Raw genomic sequence first — 19,778 nt, 5'->3', positions numbered from 1 at the left:
ACCTACATTTATGCAAATTAGACAAACACAGGCTCACAGTCAAAGGTGAAGTCAGATGTCTTGTTTGATTTTCTGCCACAGTCTGCTTATTTTCCACAGAACATTGTGCCAGAAAAACAGCAGTGGGGGCAGGTCTGGGATGCACAGGGAAAGCTTTAAGAGGGACTTAACAGCCCATTTCCATGTTGGATTTCTATGAATAACCAAGAGGCCCTTTACAAAACAAATCTCAGCTTTATTAAGCAAGTGTTCATTGTGCAATGACAGCCTTGGAAGGGGAGCTCAGACCGTGCTGTGGCATTGTCACACACAGGGAGGTTTCTAGCAGGTTCTCTCTCCTGTTGCAGCTGCACTGAGGGCTGGGCAGCTGAACTCCGGAGTGCCAAGGCCTGGACTGACCAGGCCCGAGGAGAGGAGAGGGTGAGGGCTGTAGAAACAAGGGAGCTGCCCCGGGAGGGAAGCTCTGCATGGCTTTGGTTTGTGGGGCTGATGCTGTGCAGGGCCTTGGTGCATTGACAGCTAAACAGGGTGCAGGGAACACAAGCTGATGATGCCCTAAGAGAATGGACACTGGGTGTGGGAGCAGGAGCCTCAGACCTTCCCTCGCCTCCTCCCGGCTGGAACGATCCAGAAACAGCCCGAGCTGCCTGCAGGGACGGATCCTGGCGCTGCTGTGCCCCTGACCCAGCTGGTCACTGCTCTCCAGAGCTGCTGGCAGGGCACAGCCTCCTTTCTGCTCACACGGCCGGCTCTGAGGTGCAGAAAGGAGTCAAAGAGCCCTTCTGGTCCTGCAAGAGAGAGAATTCCAGGTGAGGACTGGGCTTTGTGTCCCTAATGAGCCGCGCCGGGGCAGGGGCAGCTCGGGGCAGGGGCAGCTCGGGTCCCCTTGTGGCTCTCACAAAGGGCTGTCACAGCTCTGACTGCTGGAATTGGCCTCTCCGGAGGCTGCAGTGGCTCCAGCTGCGTTTGTCTGTGCTGTTAATCCTCTGTGCTGATCAAACAGCCTCATCAGCAGAGACTGGCACAGGACATGGGAGGAGGGAGCTCTCTTGATGTGGCTTTAGAGGAGAGCTGTGCCAGCAGGAGCTCACCTTGGGGACATTGCTCAGAGCAGAGCAAAGCTGCTCACTGCTCACACAGAGAGCGGTGCAGATGACGGCAGGGCTGAGCCAAGCTGTGGTCAAGCAGGATCCAACTGCATTGTTTTACTCTGCTTTACAAAATGAGCCTCTCTGGGCCCTGCTCACAAAGACATTCAAGCCTGCCTGGGCCAAACCTGGCAAAGAGAGGAGCTGCCCGTGCTGAGCCCTTTGCTCATGGCCCCAGCTGAGACCTGGCTGAACAGCCCAATCCCAGCTGAGGGACAGGTTTGCATTGGTGTTTTTCCCGTTAATTAATAACATTAAATGTTATTAAAAGCTCAATAACTTTTTCCCATGAATCAGTGCAGAGTTTGGTGTGACAAACCCAAGCTTGGCTCCTCTCTCAGGTTCCTGGGCAGCCTCGTTGGGATGTACAAGGTGGATTGAGAGTCAGGGGCCTGGCCCTGGTGGGAGCTGAGAGCTGAGTCATGGCTGGAGAGGTGCTTGGTGAAAGGCTTTTTCTCTTGCAAAAACCCTGCCTTTGTTTATTTCGTGTACAGTCACTGTGCTATTTCTGCCTTTCCCTTTTGCCTGTCCTAATTGGATTAATTAGGAGCAGCTGAGGATTGGATTGCAGGGCACTCACCTCTGCCCACGTGGCTGCCTCCATCACATGATCAAACAAACTCCAGTTTGCCCAGTGCCACAGTGAGACGAGTGTTTACTGGTTTTCACTGGAACAAGAACCTCTGACTTGAAATGGCTGAAAGGGAATAGAAAGAAGAGGAATTGCAATTATTTAGGATCGTTCTGTAGGGGAGTTGTGGTGCCAATGTACAGAACATCAGCTGTCAGAGCAGGGTGGGTGCAGTCCCTGCAGCCAAGGCAGGGTCTGGTCTCCCTGAGCCACTCCTGTGGAAATGCAGCTGTGCTCCAGTGCATGAGGGCTGTGCCACCCAGCCTGGGCACCCTGCTCACCCGTGCTGGGACACCCAGCAGAGCCTGGGCTGGGCACAGCTTCCAGCCAAACAGAGCACTGGCTCATCCCTCCCCTTCTCCTCCACTCCTGCGTCTCCATTCCCATTGCATTTGCTGGGAGTTCATGCAAGGACCTGGATACTTACTGGGATTTTGAAGACTTTTTGAGCAGCACTGTCTCGGAGCAGGAGGATGCCTTGGTCCTCTCATGGCCCACACAGGAGGGGCTGCAGCCACAGGAGCTCCTGCCCGGGGGGCTGTGGCTGTCTGGCAGGGCCAGGCTGCTGTCCCTGGGCAGGGCTCCCTCCTCTGGGGGGCTGGGGGTGCCCCTGGGCAGGGCTCCCTCCTCTGGGGGGCTGGGGGTGTCCCTGGGCAGGGCTCCCTCCTCTGGGGGGCTGGGGGTGCCCCTGGGCAGGGGTCCCTCCTCTGGGGGGCTGGGGGTGTCTGGCAGGGCCAGGCTGGGGGTGTCTGGCAGGGCCAGGCTGCTGTCCCCAAGCAGGGGTCCCTCCTCTGGGGTGTTTGGCAGCTTTTCCTCCCCCATTTCCATGTCCTGCTGGAGCTGAGGGGGCCTGGGTGGGTTTGGGTGCCCCTGAGAGGGGCCCTGAGCTGTGTCCTTGTTGTCGCTGGGCGCTGCTGGCGGGGGGGTCCCCGTGGGGCTGCTGGGCCTGGGGGGCTCGGAGGTCTCTGGGGCAGGGACAGAGCCCTCGGCTGCCCCGTGGCCGCTCATGTGCAGCTTCCTCATGTGGTGCACGACGGCCGCGGCGTTGAAGGCTTGCTGGGGAGGGAGACAAAAGCCCTGTGAGCAGCTGGGGATGCCAGGACATGCTGTCCCCCCCTGAGTGACACCAGAGCTGTCAGCACTGGCTGTTTGGGATGGGCACATTCCTGCCACAAACACCACCTTTCATGGGCTGCAGGCTGCTGGTGTGTTTGGGGCTCACAGCTGCTGCCAGCCCAGGAACACAGCTGGAAATGACCCCTTGGCCTCTGCTCCATGGTTGTGGTGAATCTCACCGGGGGAATATTGCTCCCATCACCCTGCAAACATGGACTGCAGGCAACCCCAGCTTTGGAGGATCCCAGGGTTTGGGTGCTCACCCTGCCAGTGAAGCCCTGCTCAGTGCTGGCTGACAGCCACTGGTGTTTGCTGGTGAAATGGCTCGGGGCTCCAGCAGCAGCCACTTACCCTCCACTTGCTCTTTGCAAAGTTTTTCTGGATCTGAGCGCTGACAGATGGGTAGATGTCACGGTGAAGGGCTGTATTTCCATTAATCCTGCAGATGGAAGAGAAGAAAATGGGCTCGTAGGCAGATGGCATTTGTAAGGCATTCCACATTCTGCAGGCACCGAACTGCTTTGTACGTTCAATCAGCAATAATTAAACCCAAAGGAAAAACAGCAACAAAATGTAACACAAACACACACTTCAAAGCCTGGGAAAGCTCAGGGTGGGATTTCTCCTCTGCCTCTGTTTGTGGAGGCAAATATGCACAAATTGCATCTTTAATTATTCATGGTTTGCTTTCTGTGCACACAAGAAGGAGCCAGCCCGGCGGTGCGGGGGAGGCGGTGATGATAATGACGATAACGATGTTAATGACGTTAATGACGTTAATGACGGGGTGGGGGACACTCCTGTGGTGGGGACGCTCCCGTTCCCTGCTCCCACAGAGCACAATGAGCACGCAGGGTGACCCCAGGGCACCCCCAGCTCACCACGGGTGCCTCAGGGCCTCCTCGCAGGTGAACCTCGCGCTCGGGTTCTTCTCCAGGAGGTGCCGGATGAAGTCCTTGGCTGTTTGGGAAAGGGGAAAAGCAGACAGGGGTTATTGCCTCGTTATTGGCTCCTTCTTCCAGAGCTGATCCCGGCAGAACACGGGGAATGAACAGCACAGAGGCCAGCCCCGAGGAGAAGGGGCCTGTGTGGCTGCACCAGGGGATGTTCAGGGGATTTTGGGAAATATTCCTTCACTGAAAGAGTGGTTGGGCACTGGGAGGGGCTGGCCAGGGCAGCAGTGGAGTCACCATCCTGGAAGCGCTCAGAAAATGAGAGATGGCACTTGGTGATGTGGCTTGGTGGGATTCAGCCAAAGGCTGGACTTGTAGACCTTTTCCAACCTTAATAATTCTGTGATTACTCCAGTAAAGGAAGATTCTTATAGTGACAGGCTCCAGATGAAAAAATATCAACTCTGGGTGTACCAAACATCACTCTTAGATTGTGTGAATTGCAGTTGAATTCTGCAATTCAACTCAAACTCAACTCAAAATAAACTCGACTCTAATTCAAAAATAACTCTAGAAACCATGAAGTGAAACTGAGCAGGTTTAGAAGTTGCCCTGAAGAGCTCTTACATCTCCCCCCTTTTTTTTTCCCTTTGTTTTTTTCTCAGGAAGGATTGTGATGTTTGTTATTAAACCCCAGCACACCCCCTGCTAGGTTTGTTTGTTTGTATAAAAGATTGATGTTGAAATAAGCCGTGAGGATGCTGCCTGCAGTGAGCTCCACCAGCAGCTTGGGCTGGTGAAGTGGTGGCTGACAGGACAGAGGAAAAAAATGGGGAAAAAACCCCAGAGCTTCTGTTCTTACAGAATCCCAGAATCCCAGGATGGTTTGGGTTGGAAGGAGCCTCAAAGCTGATCCGGTGCCATCCCTTCATTACCTGACTCGGAGATATCATCCCAAAACGGAGACTCAAACTCGTAGTAGCCTTCCTTGATCTTCTCGAAGAGTTTGGACTCGGTTTCCTCGTAGAAAGGAGGGTACCCACAGAGCCTGGGGCAGAGCAGAGACACAGGGGCCCTTCAGTGCCAGCTCAGAGTGGGCACAGGCTCCTCCACACACAGCCCAGAGTGGGCCCCCAAGCCAGGAGTGACAGTGACAGTGACGATGAGGAGCTGCTCTGTCCCCTCCCTGCTCAGGGGATCAGCAAAGCTGCACAAAAGGGTTAAAAACTCCCCTGCAGCAGCAGCGAGAGGACAAAGCCGCAGCTGGTACCGAGCTGAGAGTGTGGGAGGAAACGAAACAAAAAGTCCCCAGGAAGATGGAATGGTTTTTGTAGGGAACTGGAGAAAAACAAAGCAGAGGATGAGGCACAGGCAGAGCAAATGGGATTCCTGTCATCTCCTCTCTCATGCTCAATTCCCCACATCCCCTTAATTTCTGGGTTTGGGAGGAATTCGGTGCAGTGCTCCAGAGAGAAAGGAGAGGGCTGGCCTTGTCCTCGCTCTGCAGAGCTGGGAGAGTTCCCAAACCCAGGGCAAAGGAAAAGGCAAAGGCAAAGGAGCGAGTTCCCAAACCCAGGGCAAAGGAAAAGGAGCAGGAGTGAGTTCCCAAAGCCAGAGCAAAGGCAAAGGCAAAGGAGTGAGTTCCCAAACCCAGGGCAAAGGAAAAGGAGCAGGAGTGAGTTCCCAAAGCCAGGGAGAAGGAAAAGGAGCAGGAGTGAGTTCCCAAACCCAGGGCAAAGGAAAAGGAGCAGGCTGCTGCTGCCTGCTGGTACTCACAGGATGTAGGTGATGACCCCAATGGACCAGCAGTCCACGGCTTTGCTGTAGGGCTTCTGGGCCAGCACCTCGGGGGCTGCAGGACAGCAAAGCAAAGGGCAGCTCTGAGCAATAATGGATTATCCAGCACTGGGGGAAGCAGGAGGTTCAGCCAGGAACAGCCCCATCTCCCAGCTGAATTGGTCTGCTGCTTTTGGATCTTTTTTATGCCATTACATAGAAAGAACCACAGACAGTCTCTGCCTGCATGCTGAGGTTTAACCACAGAGCTGATCCAGCCAGTGCAGTCTGGTGGGAATTAAATAAAATCCCATTGCATTAAAATATTTTTTTTTTCTTTTCAATAAATATATTGCCCTTAAAATTACCCTTTTCTTTGCATTTTTAAAACATAGAGATTTTTCAGCCCCTACATTCATTTAGAGGGTCTGTGCAGGGCATTTGTGAGCCCCATGTTGTTACCAATGTATTGATGTGTGTCTGTCCCTCCTGCAGGCATGTCCTGGATGTGCACAGCCCTTTCTCCAGGAGCTCCACCACCACTCCTGCCCCTGGCTCACCCACGTATCCTGGGGTCCCACAGGCCGTGGACATGATCCCGTTCTGCTCCATTTTTGACAGGCCGAAATCCGTGATCATGATTTTGGAGTTCTCCTCAGGGGTGAGGTACAGCAGGTTCTCAGGCTGGGGACACGTTTGGGGCAGGAAAATGGAAAAGAGGAGTGTGGTTACCAATCGTTGTGGTGGTGTTGTGAGGCCCCCAGGATGAGGTGAGAGATGAGAATTGACTCCAAGTTCTCAGAAGGCTGATTTATTATTGTATAATATTATATTGAAAGAAAATTACACACTAAAACTATACTAAAAAAAAAGAAAAAAAATCAGAGAGCTAAAAAAGAAATGATATTAAAAAACTCGTGACTGACCAGAGTCCCGACACAGCTAAACTAGAATTAATCATTAATTAAAATCAATTCACATGGAACCAATCAAAAATACACCTGTTGGTAAGCAACCCCCAAACCACCATCAAATAATTATTGTTTACATTTCTTTTCTGAGGCTTCTCAGGAGAACAATCCTGGCAAAGGGATTTTTCATAAAGCATGGCAGCGATGGAGGAGCAGGAGGGGCTGGGGCAGAGCAGGAGAGGTGCACAGGCAGGGCTCACCTTGAGGTCCCGGTGCACGATGCCGTTCTCATGCAGGTATTTGACCGCTGTCAGCACCTGGTGGATCACCAGGCTGGCGTCCTTCTCCGTGTACACTCCCCTCTCCAGGATCCTGTCAAACAGCTCTCCCCCCGACACCCTGTGGAGAGAAAAGGACTGCAGTAAACACAAACAGAGCTTCTGCGTGAGCTCAGCTGAGTTTCTGCTCCTTCCTCAGCAGCTTTTGGGAGGCTGAGGCTGATGGGAGCTCCTGGGTGCAATGCCAGGCTGCCAGTGGGGATTGCTGGCACACCTGGGCACTCTGGGGGAGCTCTGAGGCAAGTCCTGCTGGGCCAGTGTCACAGACATCTCTTATGGAAAATCCTTTCCTTGGGATTGTTCCTCCTGAGAAGCTGAGAGGCCTCAGGAACACAATGCAAACAATGGTTCTCTGCTGCTGTGGAATGCAACAGGTGCATCTGGGATTGGGTTCATGGGGTTGTTTCTAATTAATGGCCAATCACAGCCCAGCTGGCTCAGACAGAGAGCCGAGCCACAAGCCTTTGTTATCATTCCTTCCTATTCTATTCTTAGCCAGCCTTCTGATGAAATCCTTTCTTCTATTCTTTTAGTACAGTTTTAATGTAATATATATCATAAAATAATAAATCAGCCTTGTGAACCATGGAGTCAGATCCTCGTCCCTTCCCTCACCCTCAGACCCCTGTGCACACCATCACAGGGCTGGTACCCAGGTACCCAGCCCTGCCTCAGGCTCCCCTCAGCAGTGGTGGAGGGTTTTGTTCTGCACTGAACCTGCAGTCAAGCAGCAGCACAGGGTGCTCAGAGCTGTTCCCTGCTGCTGACACGGTGCCCATTCCATTTCTAGAAACCCTGCGTGGCACAGCTTTAGTTAGAAATACTTCTGTCTCTGCCCTGCTCAACTGTCAGGAGTTAATTTGCATCAATGGATCCAAACCATGGTTCAGAAGGGGATGTGGGGAGTGCCCAGGTTGGTGCTGACACCCCACACATGCCCTGCTCCTGCCCTGTCCCTCTGTGTGGCCCCAAAGAATGGCTCTGCTGGTACTCACAGCTGCATGACCAGGTAGAAGTGGGTTGTGCTCTCATAAATATCCTCCAAAGTCACAATGTTTTCATGCTTTATCCTGCAAAGGGAAACGTGGGTCAGAAACAAATCCTGGTGAGGGCAGAGGGGGGAAAACCCAGCAGTCGTCTTGCTTTAATCACCAGGGAGAGTTCACTGGGGGTTCTGGGGCTGCTGTCCCTCCCCCTGCACGGCGCAGGATCACTGATGCCCATCCCATTCCTTTTGGAGCACCAGGCCCCATCAGTGGGGGCCAGACCCTTCATTGAAAGCCCCCAGCACAGCAGGAAGGCTCCTTGGAGTGTCACACTCACTTTTTCAGCACTGCTATTTCATTCTCCAGGCTGCTGTCCCTGTTGAGAGGAGACTTCTTGATGCATTTCAGAGCAAAGAGCTTGCCAGTGCTCTTCTGCTTCACCAGGAAAACTTCTGAGAAGGCACCTCTGCAGAGAGGGGGAGAGGCTGCACGTCAGGGGCACAGGGGGGACTGGCAGAGAGGGGAAACAGCACAGAAAACACTGTGGTGGAACTTCGTGTGGGTGCTGATTCTAAAGCTGGCACTGTACTGGAGCAGCCCCAAACTCAGGGTGCTCAAGGCAAGGTTATGCAATGTGAATAAAACCCCACAATTTTTTTTCTGTAGACAAAATGTTAATTGTGCACAGTGCAGGAGGGAGCTGCGGTTTGGGCTGTGCCACCCAGCGTTCTGCAGGTCCAAAATGCAAAGCAGCAGGAGAAGCCCAGTTAATCTTTAAATTCAGGCTCTGCTTGTTCTCCTGCTGCTGTCCCCGTGTCCCCATGGGGACAAAGTGACAGTGAGTGTCTGCTCCCCCCCAGCAGCAGCAGCAGGTATTTATAACCTGCCTAAAACCCCAATCCAGCTTTGTCCTGGAGCTGAGCACGAGGCTGGGGCAGTGACAGTGACACTGGGCCAGTCCCCACTAATCCTCATCAAACCTTAATGATCCAGCTCCTTAATTGGGGGCCTTAAATGGGACTTGCTGTGAGTCTCAGGGCAAGGAAGGGCAGTGCTCTGGAGCCTGGGGGAAAGTGAAAACAACTTTGAGGTGGTTTTAAGTCCCAGATCTTCATTTCAATTCTTCAGAGAGCTGGAGCGATGCACGTGGGAAAAATCCCAATTTCTAATGCTAAATTTTCCTATTAAAGCAATAGTAGGAAATGAACAACCTACAAATCAGCTGCTGGGGCATCTGTTCTACATCTCTGTCCCAAACAGTTTATAATAATTATGCTCCTTATTAAAAATGATGAATCAACAAGTGGGCTAGGAGAGAACAAAGCTTTTTCTAACCTCATTCCCTTAGCGAAAGCTGCTGGATAATTCAATTAATCTCTGAGGCTGACAAGGCTCAGAATTTGGAGGAGCTGCTTCTTTGGGAGCTTTCTCGTGGGCTCAGAAGTCACAGAAAATTTGTCCATGACAGAACTTGCTGGTGGAGGTAATTCAATTCCTCCCCCACAACCTTGGCAATGTTTTGTTGTCTCATCCCCATGAATAGGCAAATGAAGCTGTTAACGCACAGGGAAGGATTGTACAACTCCAACATCCTTGTTTTTGTTTCATTCCCCAACTGAGTCAGGGCTCCTGAGCTAAATATACAACTTGTTATTGTCGAGCTCTGCCGTGCCAGCCCTGACCTTGCTGCGGGAGTGGGGCAAAAACCTTCCCTGCAAGAGAGGCCCCTTCAGGATCAGAGGGGCTGCAGGGAGGGCAGGGGCACCTGCAGGGAGGGCAGAGGCACCTGGAGGGAGGGCAGGGGGCATCTGGAGGGCAGGGGCACCTGCAGGGAGGGCAGGGGGCACCTGCAGGGAGGCCAGGGGCTGGGGGCTCTGCTGCTGTTTGGGGAGGGCGAGCCAGGAGCAGCAGCAGCAGCAGCCTGGGCACCCCTGACCTGCTCCTGCCTGTCCCAGAGCAGCCAGTCCGGGGACTCTGAGCAGGGCCAGGAGGGAGCCAGGAGGGGCTGGGGCTGCTCCTGCCCAGGGACACAGGGACAGCAGCCTCTGCTGGTACTCACGAGCCCAGGGCCTCCATGAAGATGAAGGTTTTGCGGATGTTGCTCGTCTGCTTCTTCCAGGAGCCGCTGCCTTCCTCCTCCTTGCGCCCCATCTCCTCCAGAGTGGAAGCAGGAACGCTGGGAGGAAGAGGAGGAGGAGGAGGAGAGGTCACTGGCAGTCTGTGCTTGCAGGGAGCTCAGGACCCCCCAGTCACAGCTGGGGTCAGAGCTGGCCAAGGCCTGGGAGCTGTGAAATGCCCCCCAAACCCTCAGAACTCATCATGGGATGGAGTCTGGGGACTGGAGGGACACTGGAACCTGAGAGAGGGACCTGGAGACAGGGGAAAAACTGATATAAAAGTGACCCTGGGCAGCAGGGAGCATCCCTGGGATTGGGGAGCATCCCTGGGTGTGTGGGGAGCATCCCTGGGATTGGGGAGCATCCCCTGCCCAGGGCAGGAGGGGAGCCAAGGGCTGTGGGACACAGCTGAGCCTTCAGAAGGCAAAGCAAAAGCTCTCCTGGATGTTTTTTACCCCATTTGGAAAAGGCAGAAGTATTCAAGCAGAGAAGAAGCTGAAAGGTCTTTTTTCATGAGAGGCTGCTTAGATATTGGATTCTTCCTGAACCTACTTTATCTCCTTAATTAGCACGTTTGCAGGGTTTTCAGCTCCTTGACACAATTTTTAAAGGTTAATTTAACATTATTGAAACCAAGATTGACTCAATTGTAAACAGCTGAAGCTTTCAGTCCATAAAATAACCAAAGGCCTCATGAACTTGACCTTTATTTACCTCTTGGTTTCTGATGCCTGTGTAAGTCACAGACACCAGCTCCTTCGAGCCCAGCCTTGCTGTTTGGAATCAGAGGTCAAAAGTCCTTCACAAAAACGCTGATCAATCAGTAGAAAACTTTCTGCCAATTATTTTAAGTCCCTAAATAATGTTTTCTTTGCAGTCACCTGCCCATTCCAAATCTACAGATCTGGAATATCACAGAAAAAGAATTTGTGGGCAGAGACATTCAGCTGGTGATAGCAGGTGAGTTTTATCCACTCTAAATAAATATCAGGGCTGGCAGGGTGGTGCTCAGTGACAGGGAAAACTGAGAGGAGCCCTCCATTCCTGTCCCTGGCTGCTGCCAGCCACAGAATATGAGGTGAAAAAAGAGAATAAAATCCCCAAGTAGGTCAGCCTGGCCCTGGGGACCAGTGGCATTTTGGGCTCTGTGCTGGAGCACGTCCTGGTTGGGATGGGACAGAGGGAACAGGGCAGGGAGAGCCTCCTGCCCTAGGCAGAGGTGACAGTGCCCAGCCCTGGGACAGGGCTGATGGACACTCACTCCTGACAATTCGGCCCATCCAAGCCCAGGGCTTCAATCCTGGCTGATTTCAGCTCCATTCCTGGAGTATTTTGATGTTGAATTCCTTGTGAATTCAACAAGTTCCCTGTTTTAAAGGGAGTTTTGCTCCCAGGGGAAGGCAGGGTCATGGTGTGCTCGCTGTCTGTGAACCATGGGCTGGTGTCAGAGCTGCTCCTGCTGGCCCTGGTGTGGGGCAGCTGTGCTGGGGACAGGCTGCAGGAGCAGCTCTCAGCCCTGCACGTGGGGCTGATCTCCTGCTTGCTCAGGTTCCCTGTGCCATCAGCAGCAAATCATCTCAGCCATCTCCTGCCTGGCCTCACCTCTCTGCTGTTCTGGCAGCAAAAGGAGGGAATGTCTGGGCTCCTGAGGTGGAAGGCTGCCCATGGCAGGGGGTGCAAGGGAATGGTCCCTTTAAGGTCCCCAACCATCCTGGATCCCAGCAGGGCTCAGGTGATGGAGCCTTGCCCACTCTGCTCCTTCCCTGGGCACTTTCCTCTCTTGGTACCAGGGCAGGAGTTTGCCCAGGGGTGGGTGCAGAACGCAGGGGCCTCTCAGCCCAGCCAGGATGATGGGCTCAGCAGGATGGGGATTCCCTGGGAGCTCACCTTTGTCTCAGTCTGCCTGAGTCACCTGTTGCACTTTGCAGCAGTTGGGCACAATGCAATGCTTGATGTAGTTCTTGTTTGTCTTTTGTTATTTATTCAAGCTCTGCGCAACAATCCCAAAATCCCAGATTGGTTTGGGTGGGAAGGGACCTTAAATCCAATCCAGTGCCACCCCTGCCATGGCAGGGACGCCTTCCACTGTCCCAGGCTGCTCCAGCCTGGCCTTGGGCACTGCCAGGGATCCAGGGGCAGCCCCAGCTGCTCTGGCACCCTGCGCCCTTCCCAGTGCCCAGCCCTGGGTTTATGGATGGACTCCCTCAGCTGGAGAAGCTTCCCCCAGCAGTGGGACCGTGGCAGAAGCTGGGCAAACCCCTGGTGCTGGGACTGGCAGATTCCTGCCCTGCTCTGTGCCCCCCTGCCCACCCCAGCCCTGCTGTGCCCTCCTTCCCTGCCAGCTCCACCTGACCCCGTCCAGCTGGGCCTGGGGACAGATCCCAGCCCCAGCCCTGGGATGCACACAGAGGGCAGCCAGGAGCACCTGGAATTCCCATGATTTATACAATTATTTCAATAATTCACATGATTTTAACCCCTGATCCCACGAGGGGCTGTGGTGCCCTTGTGCCCATTCACCTCCTGGCACTGCAAGCACTCTGGTGTGCCACGGTTTCATAATGAGATTGAAAAGCTCATTAACTCATGCAGGTGAGACCCTCTGGAGCTGAGAGGGAAAAGCTCATTAACTCATGCAGGTGAGAGCCTCTGGAGCTGAGAGTGAAGTGCAGAACTCAGCTTTGATTTACAGAGCTTCCCCTTCCCCATCATAACAAAAACAGCAACAAGCAGGGCTGCACCCGAGTTTATACCCTGGACAGAAGATAATAAACAAGTGTGATACCAGAAGATAATAAACAAGTGTGATACCAGAAGATAATAAACAAGTGTTATCAGATATCAGTGTCTGACCTCTGGCTCTCCTCCAGCCTGAGCCAAGCTCTGCTCTGCTCTGCCTGATCCAGCTCGACACTGCTCAGGGTGCAAGGGGTGTTATCATGACCTTGCTTAAATCTTTCTGAGGAAATCTGTCCTGCTCCCCCATCCCACAGCAACAAACCCATCTGCAGCCAGCCCCTGCTCCTGAATGGATGCTCTGCATTGGCAGGATGATTGTAAGTCATGATTAATGGTCTCGTGACAAACTTCCATGGGCAGGGGGAGCAGACATGCAGCTTTCAGGGCTTTGCCTTTGTAATTAGAAGTTTATAGGGGAAAAAGGGGAATACAAATTCAAAGGGCTTTGATTTAAAAAAAAAAATACAGCAAAGCAAGCAAATCTGCATGTGAATGAACAAATGAATGAATGAATGAATGAATGAATGAAGTGCCAGGGCAGCCTCCGTGTTCAGGGACAAAAGAACAAGAAACCAAAGCCACGAGCTCACCATTAAAAACAAACCCATGTCAGAGCTCTGGATCCCCCCTCCACAGCATCCATTCCAACTTGGGGAACACTTGCAAAATCTCCATTTTCATTGGAAATATCCCAGATAATACTACGGATGGAAAATGTCAGAGACAGCTTTCTATGAAATCACTGAACACAACACGAGTGCTGGAGGATACTACAGAGGAGCAGTCCTCCGGTGTTTCCCTGCTACAGGATAAATCCAATTTAAATCAAAGCAGGTGAGCAGGGACCCCACCTGCTTCCCTGAGAGAGCAGGAACAGCAAATGGCTCGTAAGGAAAGAAAATTCTGCTTACCCAGGTCAGCACAGACAGAGCTGCTCCTGTTGGCTGCTCGCGCTCGGCGCCGTCTGCGAGGATTAGAGCTGGGAGGAGGAGGAGGAGGAGGAGGAGGAGATGGAGCTGAGATGGTAACCAGGGAGTCACCAGGGAGTCACCAGGGGCACGGGGACAGTGCAGCAGGGCTGGAGCCCGGTGCCACCAGGCTCAGGGCTGGAGCTCAGTGCCACCAGGCTCAGGGCAGTGCCACCAGGCTCAGGGCAGTGCCACCAAGCTCAGGGCAGTGCCACCAGGCTCCGGGCAGTGCCACCAGGCTCCGGGCAGTGCCAGCAGGCTCAGGGCTGGGGCTGGGTGTGCAGCAGCCACTCCTGCTAGCACTGAAACATCCCTGATGCAAATCCAGGCTTCCTTCCTCACCCAAACAACTCCTCAGGGCTGGAAACCGCTCCCATTGCCTTGGCACAGGCTGGCACTCCTGTGGCACTGCCCTGGCTGTCCCAGCAGCAGCTCCAGCACGGGCAGGGGATGCTCCTCACCATCCCTGAATGGCACAAACCCTGGAGAACAATCAATGGGCAGAGGTGAATTGCCATGCCCCAAATTTGGGGCTGTTTTACCCCAAACAATGCCTCTGTTTTGAATTTCAAAACCTCCCTGTGAGTGTCTGCTCAAGCACAGCACATATGAATAGAGGAAATATTAGTAATTCTTTGAATCTTTTCTATGGTGTGGGATTTTTAGAGCTGGCAATAACAACTTTACTGACTGCATTCTCAGTTGATTTACACTGCCATCTAGAATATGCATGGAAAAAGTCCATATCATGGTGGAGTTTAGTTTTATGTCAGGAATAAATCAGCTCTGAGGCAATACTTGAAAATCACATTCTTTTTCCCTATATTTTCCCTCAGAAGCCTGGTTCTAAGGCAAAGGCTCTGGGGTGCTGTTCCTGTCTCTGCTGGTCAGGCTCCATCCCAGGTCAGGAGTCCTGGCTGTGGCTCTGAACGTGCAGCTTCCCTTCAGTGCAAAGTTTGGGTGGAATTTCCATGGATTTTACCTTGAAAGCCTTGCAAGGCCTCAGTCCCACAGCAGGGGAGACACCAGAGCCAGAGGCGTGGGAGAGGCTTTATTAGGGGGTTAATTGGGTTTGTTAGGGGGATATAACGACCTGCTGGCTGTGGAGTGTGGGCTGGAGATGGTTTAGCAACAGGGGCATCTTGGACTGGTCTCCTGTGCATTGTTTCTACTTGATGACCAATCATGGTCCAGCTGCGTTGGGGCTGTGAGCAGTCCCAGGTTTTTATTATTCATTCCTTTCCAGCTTTCTGATGTCTCCTTGCTCTTTTAGGATAGTTCTAATATCTCATTTTCTTTTAATATAATAGAGAACATAGAATAATATTTCAGCCTTCTGAAAGGTGGAGTCAAGATTCTCGTCTCCTCCCTTGTCCTGGGGACCCTCAAACACCACCACAATCAGCGGCCGAGCGCGTTTGTGCGAGCCTCTCAGTAACCCTGGGCTGGTCCTGAGTCAGCAGAAACCGGGGGGGGGGCAGCCCTGACACGGCCGAGAGCCGGGAGACACTGTCTGTGCCCCGAGGGTACTGAGGGCACCTGGACTGGCAGGGAGACACTCTCTGTGTGTGCCCCGAGGGTACTGAGGGCACCTGGGCTGGGGGGAGACACTCTCTGTGTGTGCCCCGAGGGTACTGAGGGCACCTGGGCTGGGGGGAGACACTCTCTGTGTGTGCCCTGAGGGTGCTGAGGGCACCTGGGCTGGGGGCAGACACTCTCTGTGTGTGCCCTGAGGGTACTGAGGGCACCTGGGTTGGGGGCACACACTCTCTGTGCCCTGAGGGTACTGAGGGCACCTGGGCTGGGGGCAGACACTCTCTGTGTGTGCCCTGAGGGTACTGAGGGCACCTGGGTTGGGGGCACACACTCTCTGTGCCCTGAGGGTACTGAGGGCACCTGGGCTGGGGGCAGACACTCTCTGTGCCCCGAGGGTGCTGAGGGCACCTGGGCTGGTGCCTTTGCAGCAGAATAGACACCAGAGACATCGGTAGATGATAAAGGGCCGACTCTTAGCAGGGGTTAATCCAGGGCTTTATTAAGAGTCCCAAAGGAGCTCCTGCCCCTCAGGGGGCTCCTGCCAAGCCCCAGGGAGATGTGCCAAGGTTGCATTTAAAGGGAGGTGGAAACCAAAAGTAGATAACATCCTACCAACCATTAAGTGACCCTAAGGGATGGATGCTGGGGGATAAACATAGAGGACAGCGTATGGGGCAAGGTTTGGGGGCTGACCCCTGGCCTCTGGCTCATCACTCAACACTTGGACTGAAACTTCTGGATGGAGGGGATGGGAGGCTGAGTGATTGACAGAGAGCCAGGGTGGGCGTTTGGGGATGATCTCATCCCGGGAGAGGGATAACACAGGTAAAGGGAGGGGGGTACAGTTTGGGATAAACCATTTGGGAAAAATATGGGGATACAAAACAAAATTACTTCAAAGTATTACAAAGTATAAAAATGCACTACTGCAGGTTTGGGCAGCACCAAATAAAATAAAATGATTTAAAAATAGAAAAATTAAAAATAAAAATTAAATAAAATTAAAATAATAAAATTAATTTAAAATAAATGAAAAACAAAATAAAAACTGTAAAGTGCTGCAAAATGCCGTAAAAGTTCCATAAAAGGTAGTGCCGTAATGCAAGACCCTCATACACCACCACAATCAGCAGCTTGAGTTGGTCTGGACAGCACCAAATAAAATAAAATAAAAAGCTTTAAAAAGAGAAAAATTTAAAAAATGAATTAAATTAAAAATAAAATTAAAAAATAAAATAAAAAGCTTTAAAAAGAGAAAAAATTAAAAATTAATTAAATTAAAAATAAAATTTAAAAATAAAATAAAAAGCTTTAAAAAGAGAAAAATTAAAAAATAAATAAAATTTTAAAAAATAAAAATCTTTGAAAATAGAAAAATTAAAACTAAAAATTAAATTAAATTAAAAAAATAAAAAAACTTTAAAAATAGAAAAATTAAAAATAAAAATTAAATAAAACATAAAATTAAAAAATAAAATAAAAAGCTTTAAAAAGAGAAAAATTTAAAAAATGAATTAAATTAAAAATAAAATGAAAAAATAAAATAAAAAGCTTTAAAAAGAGAAAAATTTAAAAAATAAATTAAATTAAAAATAAAATGAAAAAATAAAATAAAAAGCTTTAAAAAGAGAAAAATTAAAAAAATAAATTAAATTTAAAATAAAATTAAAAAATAAAATAAAAAGGTTTAAAAAGAGAAAAATTTAAAAAAAATTTTAAAAAACCTAAAAAATAAAATAAAAAGCTTTAAAAAGAGAAAAAATTTAAAAAATTAAATAAAAAATAAAATTTAAAAAAAATTTTAAAAAGCTTTAAAAATAGAAAAATTTAAAAAATAAATAAAATAAAACATAAATTTAAAAAATTTTAAAAAGCTTTAAAAATAGAAAAAATAAAAATAAAAACCCCATAAAATAAAAAAATAAAATATAAAGCTTTAAAAAGAAAAAATTAAAAAAAAATTAAATAAAAAAGTAAAAAAAATTAATTAAAAATAAATGAAAACCAAAATAAAACCCGCAAAGTGCTGTAAAGTACTGTAAAAGTTCCATAAAAGGTAGTGCCGTAAAGCGCGACTGTCGCAAAAGGTGTCGTGAAACCCGACTGTCGCAAAAGGTGCCGTAAAGCGAGACTGTCGTAAAAGGGGCCGTAAAGCAGAACTGTCGTAAAAGGTGCCGTAAAGCGCGACTGTCGTAAAAGGTGTCGTAAAGCGCGACTGTCGTAAAAGGTGCCGTAAAGCGCGACTGTCGTAAAAGGGGCCGTAAAGCGCGACTGTCGTAAAAGGGGCCGTAAAGCGCGACTGTCGTAAAAGGTGCCGTAAAGCGCGACTGTCGTAAAAGGTGCCGTAAAGCGCGACTGTCGCAAAAGGTGCCGTAAAGCAGAACTGTCGTAAAAGGGGCCGTAAAGCGCGACTGTCGTAAAAGGTGCCGTAAAGCAGAACTGTCGTAAAAGGCGCCGTAAAGCGCGACTGTCGTAAAAGGTGCCGTAAAGCGCGACTGTCGTAAAAGGTGCCGTAAAGCAGAACTGTCGTAAAAGGTGCCGTAAAGCAGAACTGTCGTAAAAGGTGCCGTAAAGCACGACTGTCGTAAAAGGTGCCGTAAAGCAGAACTGTCGCAAAAGGTGCCGTAAAGCAGAACTGTCGCAAAAGGTGCCGTAAAGCGCGACTGTCGTAAAAGGTGCCGTAAAGCGCGACTGTCGTAAAAGGTGCCGTAAAGCAGAACTGTCGTAAAAGGTGTCGTAAAGCGCGACTGTCGTAAAAGGTGCCGTAAAGCAGAACTGTCGTAAAAGGTGCCGTAAAGCAGAACTGTCGTAAAAGGTGCCGTAAAGCAGAACTGTCGCAAAAGGTGCCGTAAAGCAGAACTGTCGTAAAAGGTGCCGTAAAGCAGAACTGTCGTAAAAGGTGCCGTAAAGCGCGACTGTCGTAAAAGGTGCCGTAAAGCGCGACTGTCGTAAAAGGTGTCGTAAAGCGCGACTGTCGTAAAAGGTGCCGTAAAGCAGAACTGTCGTAAAAGGTGCCGTAAAGCAGAACTGTCGCAAAAGGTGCCGTAAAGCAGAACTGTCGTAAAAGGGGGCGTAAAGCAGAACTGTCGTAAAAGGTGCCGTAAAGCAGAACTGTCGTAAAAGGTGCCGTAAAGCAGAACTGTCGCAAAAGGTGCCGTAAAGCGCGACTGTCGTAAACCGCTACTGTCGCAAAAGGCTTCATAAATCGCGACTGTCGTAAAATGCTGTAAAGTGTGCCGTAAAGCGCGACTGTCGTAAAGTACCGCAAGAGGCGTTAAGAAAACCTCATAGAATGGATTTTAAGGAATTTCCCCAATGACCGTTCAGCCGTGTTTAGCAGACACTTTTGGGACAGAGGTGTTTAAAGCACTTTAATAGCATCTCCTGCCGGCCATGGCTGCCGTGGAGCTGCTCCCAGCCTCCAGGGCGTGGCTTGAGCCGTGTTTGCCGCACGGGGGGTGCCCGCAGCAGCCGCCCCGCCCCCCCTGCGACTCCGCCCCTCGCCGCCGCGAGTCTCCAGCGGGACACGCCCCCCCCCTCCCCGTCGGACCGCGCAGCTCCGGCACCCGCGGTGCTGCTCGCCCGTGCCGCCCCGCCCCCTTTAGCCCCTCCCACCAGCCCCGCCTTTGCCGTCCCGCCGCTCCCGGCTACCGCGGGCCCCGCCCCTCAATCCCGCCCACCGCCGTCACCGCGGCCCCGCCCCCCGCTCCCGCCGCTCCCCCCCCGCTGCCAGTGCGGCCGCTCCTGCCCCCCCCACGTCCCCCTCGCCCCCTTTGCCGACCCAGCGGGGGCCGGTGCTGGCCCAAGTCCCGTCGCTGCTGCATCTTTGCCGTTCCCCGCGGCTCCCGGGTCTGCGGTGCCGAGCGCGCCGGGCGCGGCCGCGCTGCGCCCCCAGCGCCCCCTGTGCGCGTTGCCGCGGGAGCCCGCCCCCCCCCCCCGGCGTTCCAAGCGCACGCAGCGCACCCCGAGCTGCCCACGGGCCCCGCCGCAGGGCAAACGCCCACGGCTGACCCTGTCCCTGCCGGCGCTTCCGCGCCATCCCCCGGTCCCGGCACGGCCCCCGCTTGCGCTGGGACCGGGGCGCCCCGGCCCGCCCAGCCCCCCCCGTGCCGGCGCCGCGGCGCCTACACCGGGGTCTGCAGCCTCTGCCGTGCCTGCCGCCGCTCCAGCGCCGCCTCTGCCGTGCCTGCGGCCGCTCCAGCGCCGCCTCTGCCGTGCCTGCCGCCGCTCCAGCGCCGCCTCCCGCCAGCACCGCCCCTGCCCGCCGGGCCGGCAGCCAGCCCAGCCCCCAGCGGCTGCACGCCCTGGCCGCGCCGCCGCCTGCCCCCCCCCCCCCCCCCCCCCCCCCCCCCCCCGGCAGCCTCCCGCCGCCTCCACGCCGCTCCTCCCGCCGCCCCGGGATCATCTCCCGCTGGCGAGGTCGCCCCGCCGCCGCCCGTGGTCGCCCTCTCGCTCCTGCCGCCGCCGCTCCATGGCGGCCCGAGCCGCGCCTTCCCCACCGCGGCCCCCCGCTTCAGAGCTCCCGGATGGCGCAGCTCCGCCGCCTCCTGCAACCACGGCCGTCCCGGCGTTCCCTGCCGCAAGCCGCTGCCCCGTTCCCGTTCCCGCGGCTCCGCCGC

The 19,778-nt window shown here is 52.5% G+C and overlaps 1 protein-coding gene across 3 annotated transcripts; it reads right to left on the bottom strand.

Annotated features, from left to right (window-relative positions):
• Nucleotides 1-214: 214 nt before the first annotated feature.
• On the bottom strand, nt 215-19,466 carry CAMK1G (calcium/calmodulin dependent protein kinase IG). Of its 3 annotated transcripts, none has more exons than XM_071450331.1 (15): nt 19,288-19,466; nt 13,966-14,105; nt 13,567-13,671; nt 9,859-9,975; nt 8,137-8,265; nt 7,809-7,883; nt 6,736-6,874; nt 6,125-6,248; nt 5,565-5,640; nt 4,724-4,836; nt 3,777-3,855; nt 3,247-3,334; nt 2,207-2,835; nt 1,729-1,845; nt 215-788 (listed from the first exon to the last, which is right to left on the bottom strand). In XM_071450331.1, exons 4-14 carry the CDS (start codon nt 9,948-9,950, stop codon nt 1,752-1,754), a joined length of 1,638 nt encoding a protein of 545 aa, XP_071306432.1. In that variant the 5' UTR covers nt 9,951-9,975; nt 13,567-13,671; nt 13,966-14,105; nt 19,288-19,466; the 3' UTR covers nt 215-788; nt 1,729-1,751. The 3 variants fall into 3 exon arrangements, with proteins under 3 accessions (XP_071306432.1, XP_071306433.1, XP_071306434.1); XM_071450332.1 differs by having other exon boundaries at nt 13,567-13,634; XM_071450333.1 differs by lacking the exons at nt 13,966-14,105; nt 19,288-19,466 and having other exon boundaries at nt 2,207-2,454; nt 2,518-2,835.
• Between the last annotated feature and the right edge of the window lie 312 nt (nt 19,467-19,778).

This window comes from Agelaius tricolor, unplaced genomic scaffold (assembly GCF_023055355.1).
Source record: "Agelaius tricolor isolate 1412-34295 unplaced genomic scaffold, bAgeTri1.0.p SCAF_30, whole genome shotgun sequence".
In the NCBI taxonomy this organism is placed as follows: domain Eukaryota; kingdom Metazoa; phylum Chordata; class Aves; order Passeriformes; family Icteridae; genus Agelaius; species Agelaius tricolor.
This window is presented reverse-complemented; position numbering and strand designations above follow the sequence as displayed.

What these genes read in the sequence shown, in the direction of transcription:
- CAMK1G (XM_071450331.1), bottom strand. Translation starts at nt 9,950, where the DNA reads ATGGGGCGCAAGGAGGAGGAAGGCAGCGGCTCCTGGAAGAAGCAGACG. An exon ending in TTCATGGAGGCCCTGGGCTC is followed by an intron (nt 8,266 to 9,858) that starts GTGAGTACCAGC and finishes CCCTCTCTGCAG; the next exon opens with AGGTGCCTTCTCAGAAGTTT. An exon ending in TTCTACCTGGTCATGCAGCT is followed by an intron (nt 6,875 to 7,808) that starts GTGAGTACCAGC and finishes TTCTCTCCACAG; the next exon opens with GGTGTCGGGGGGAGAGCTGT.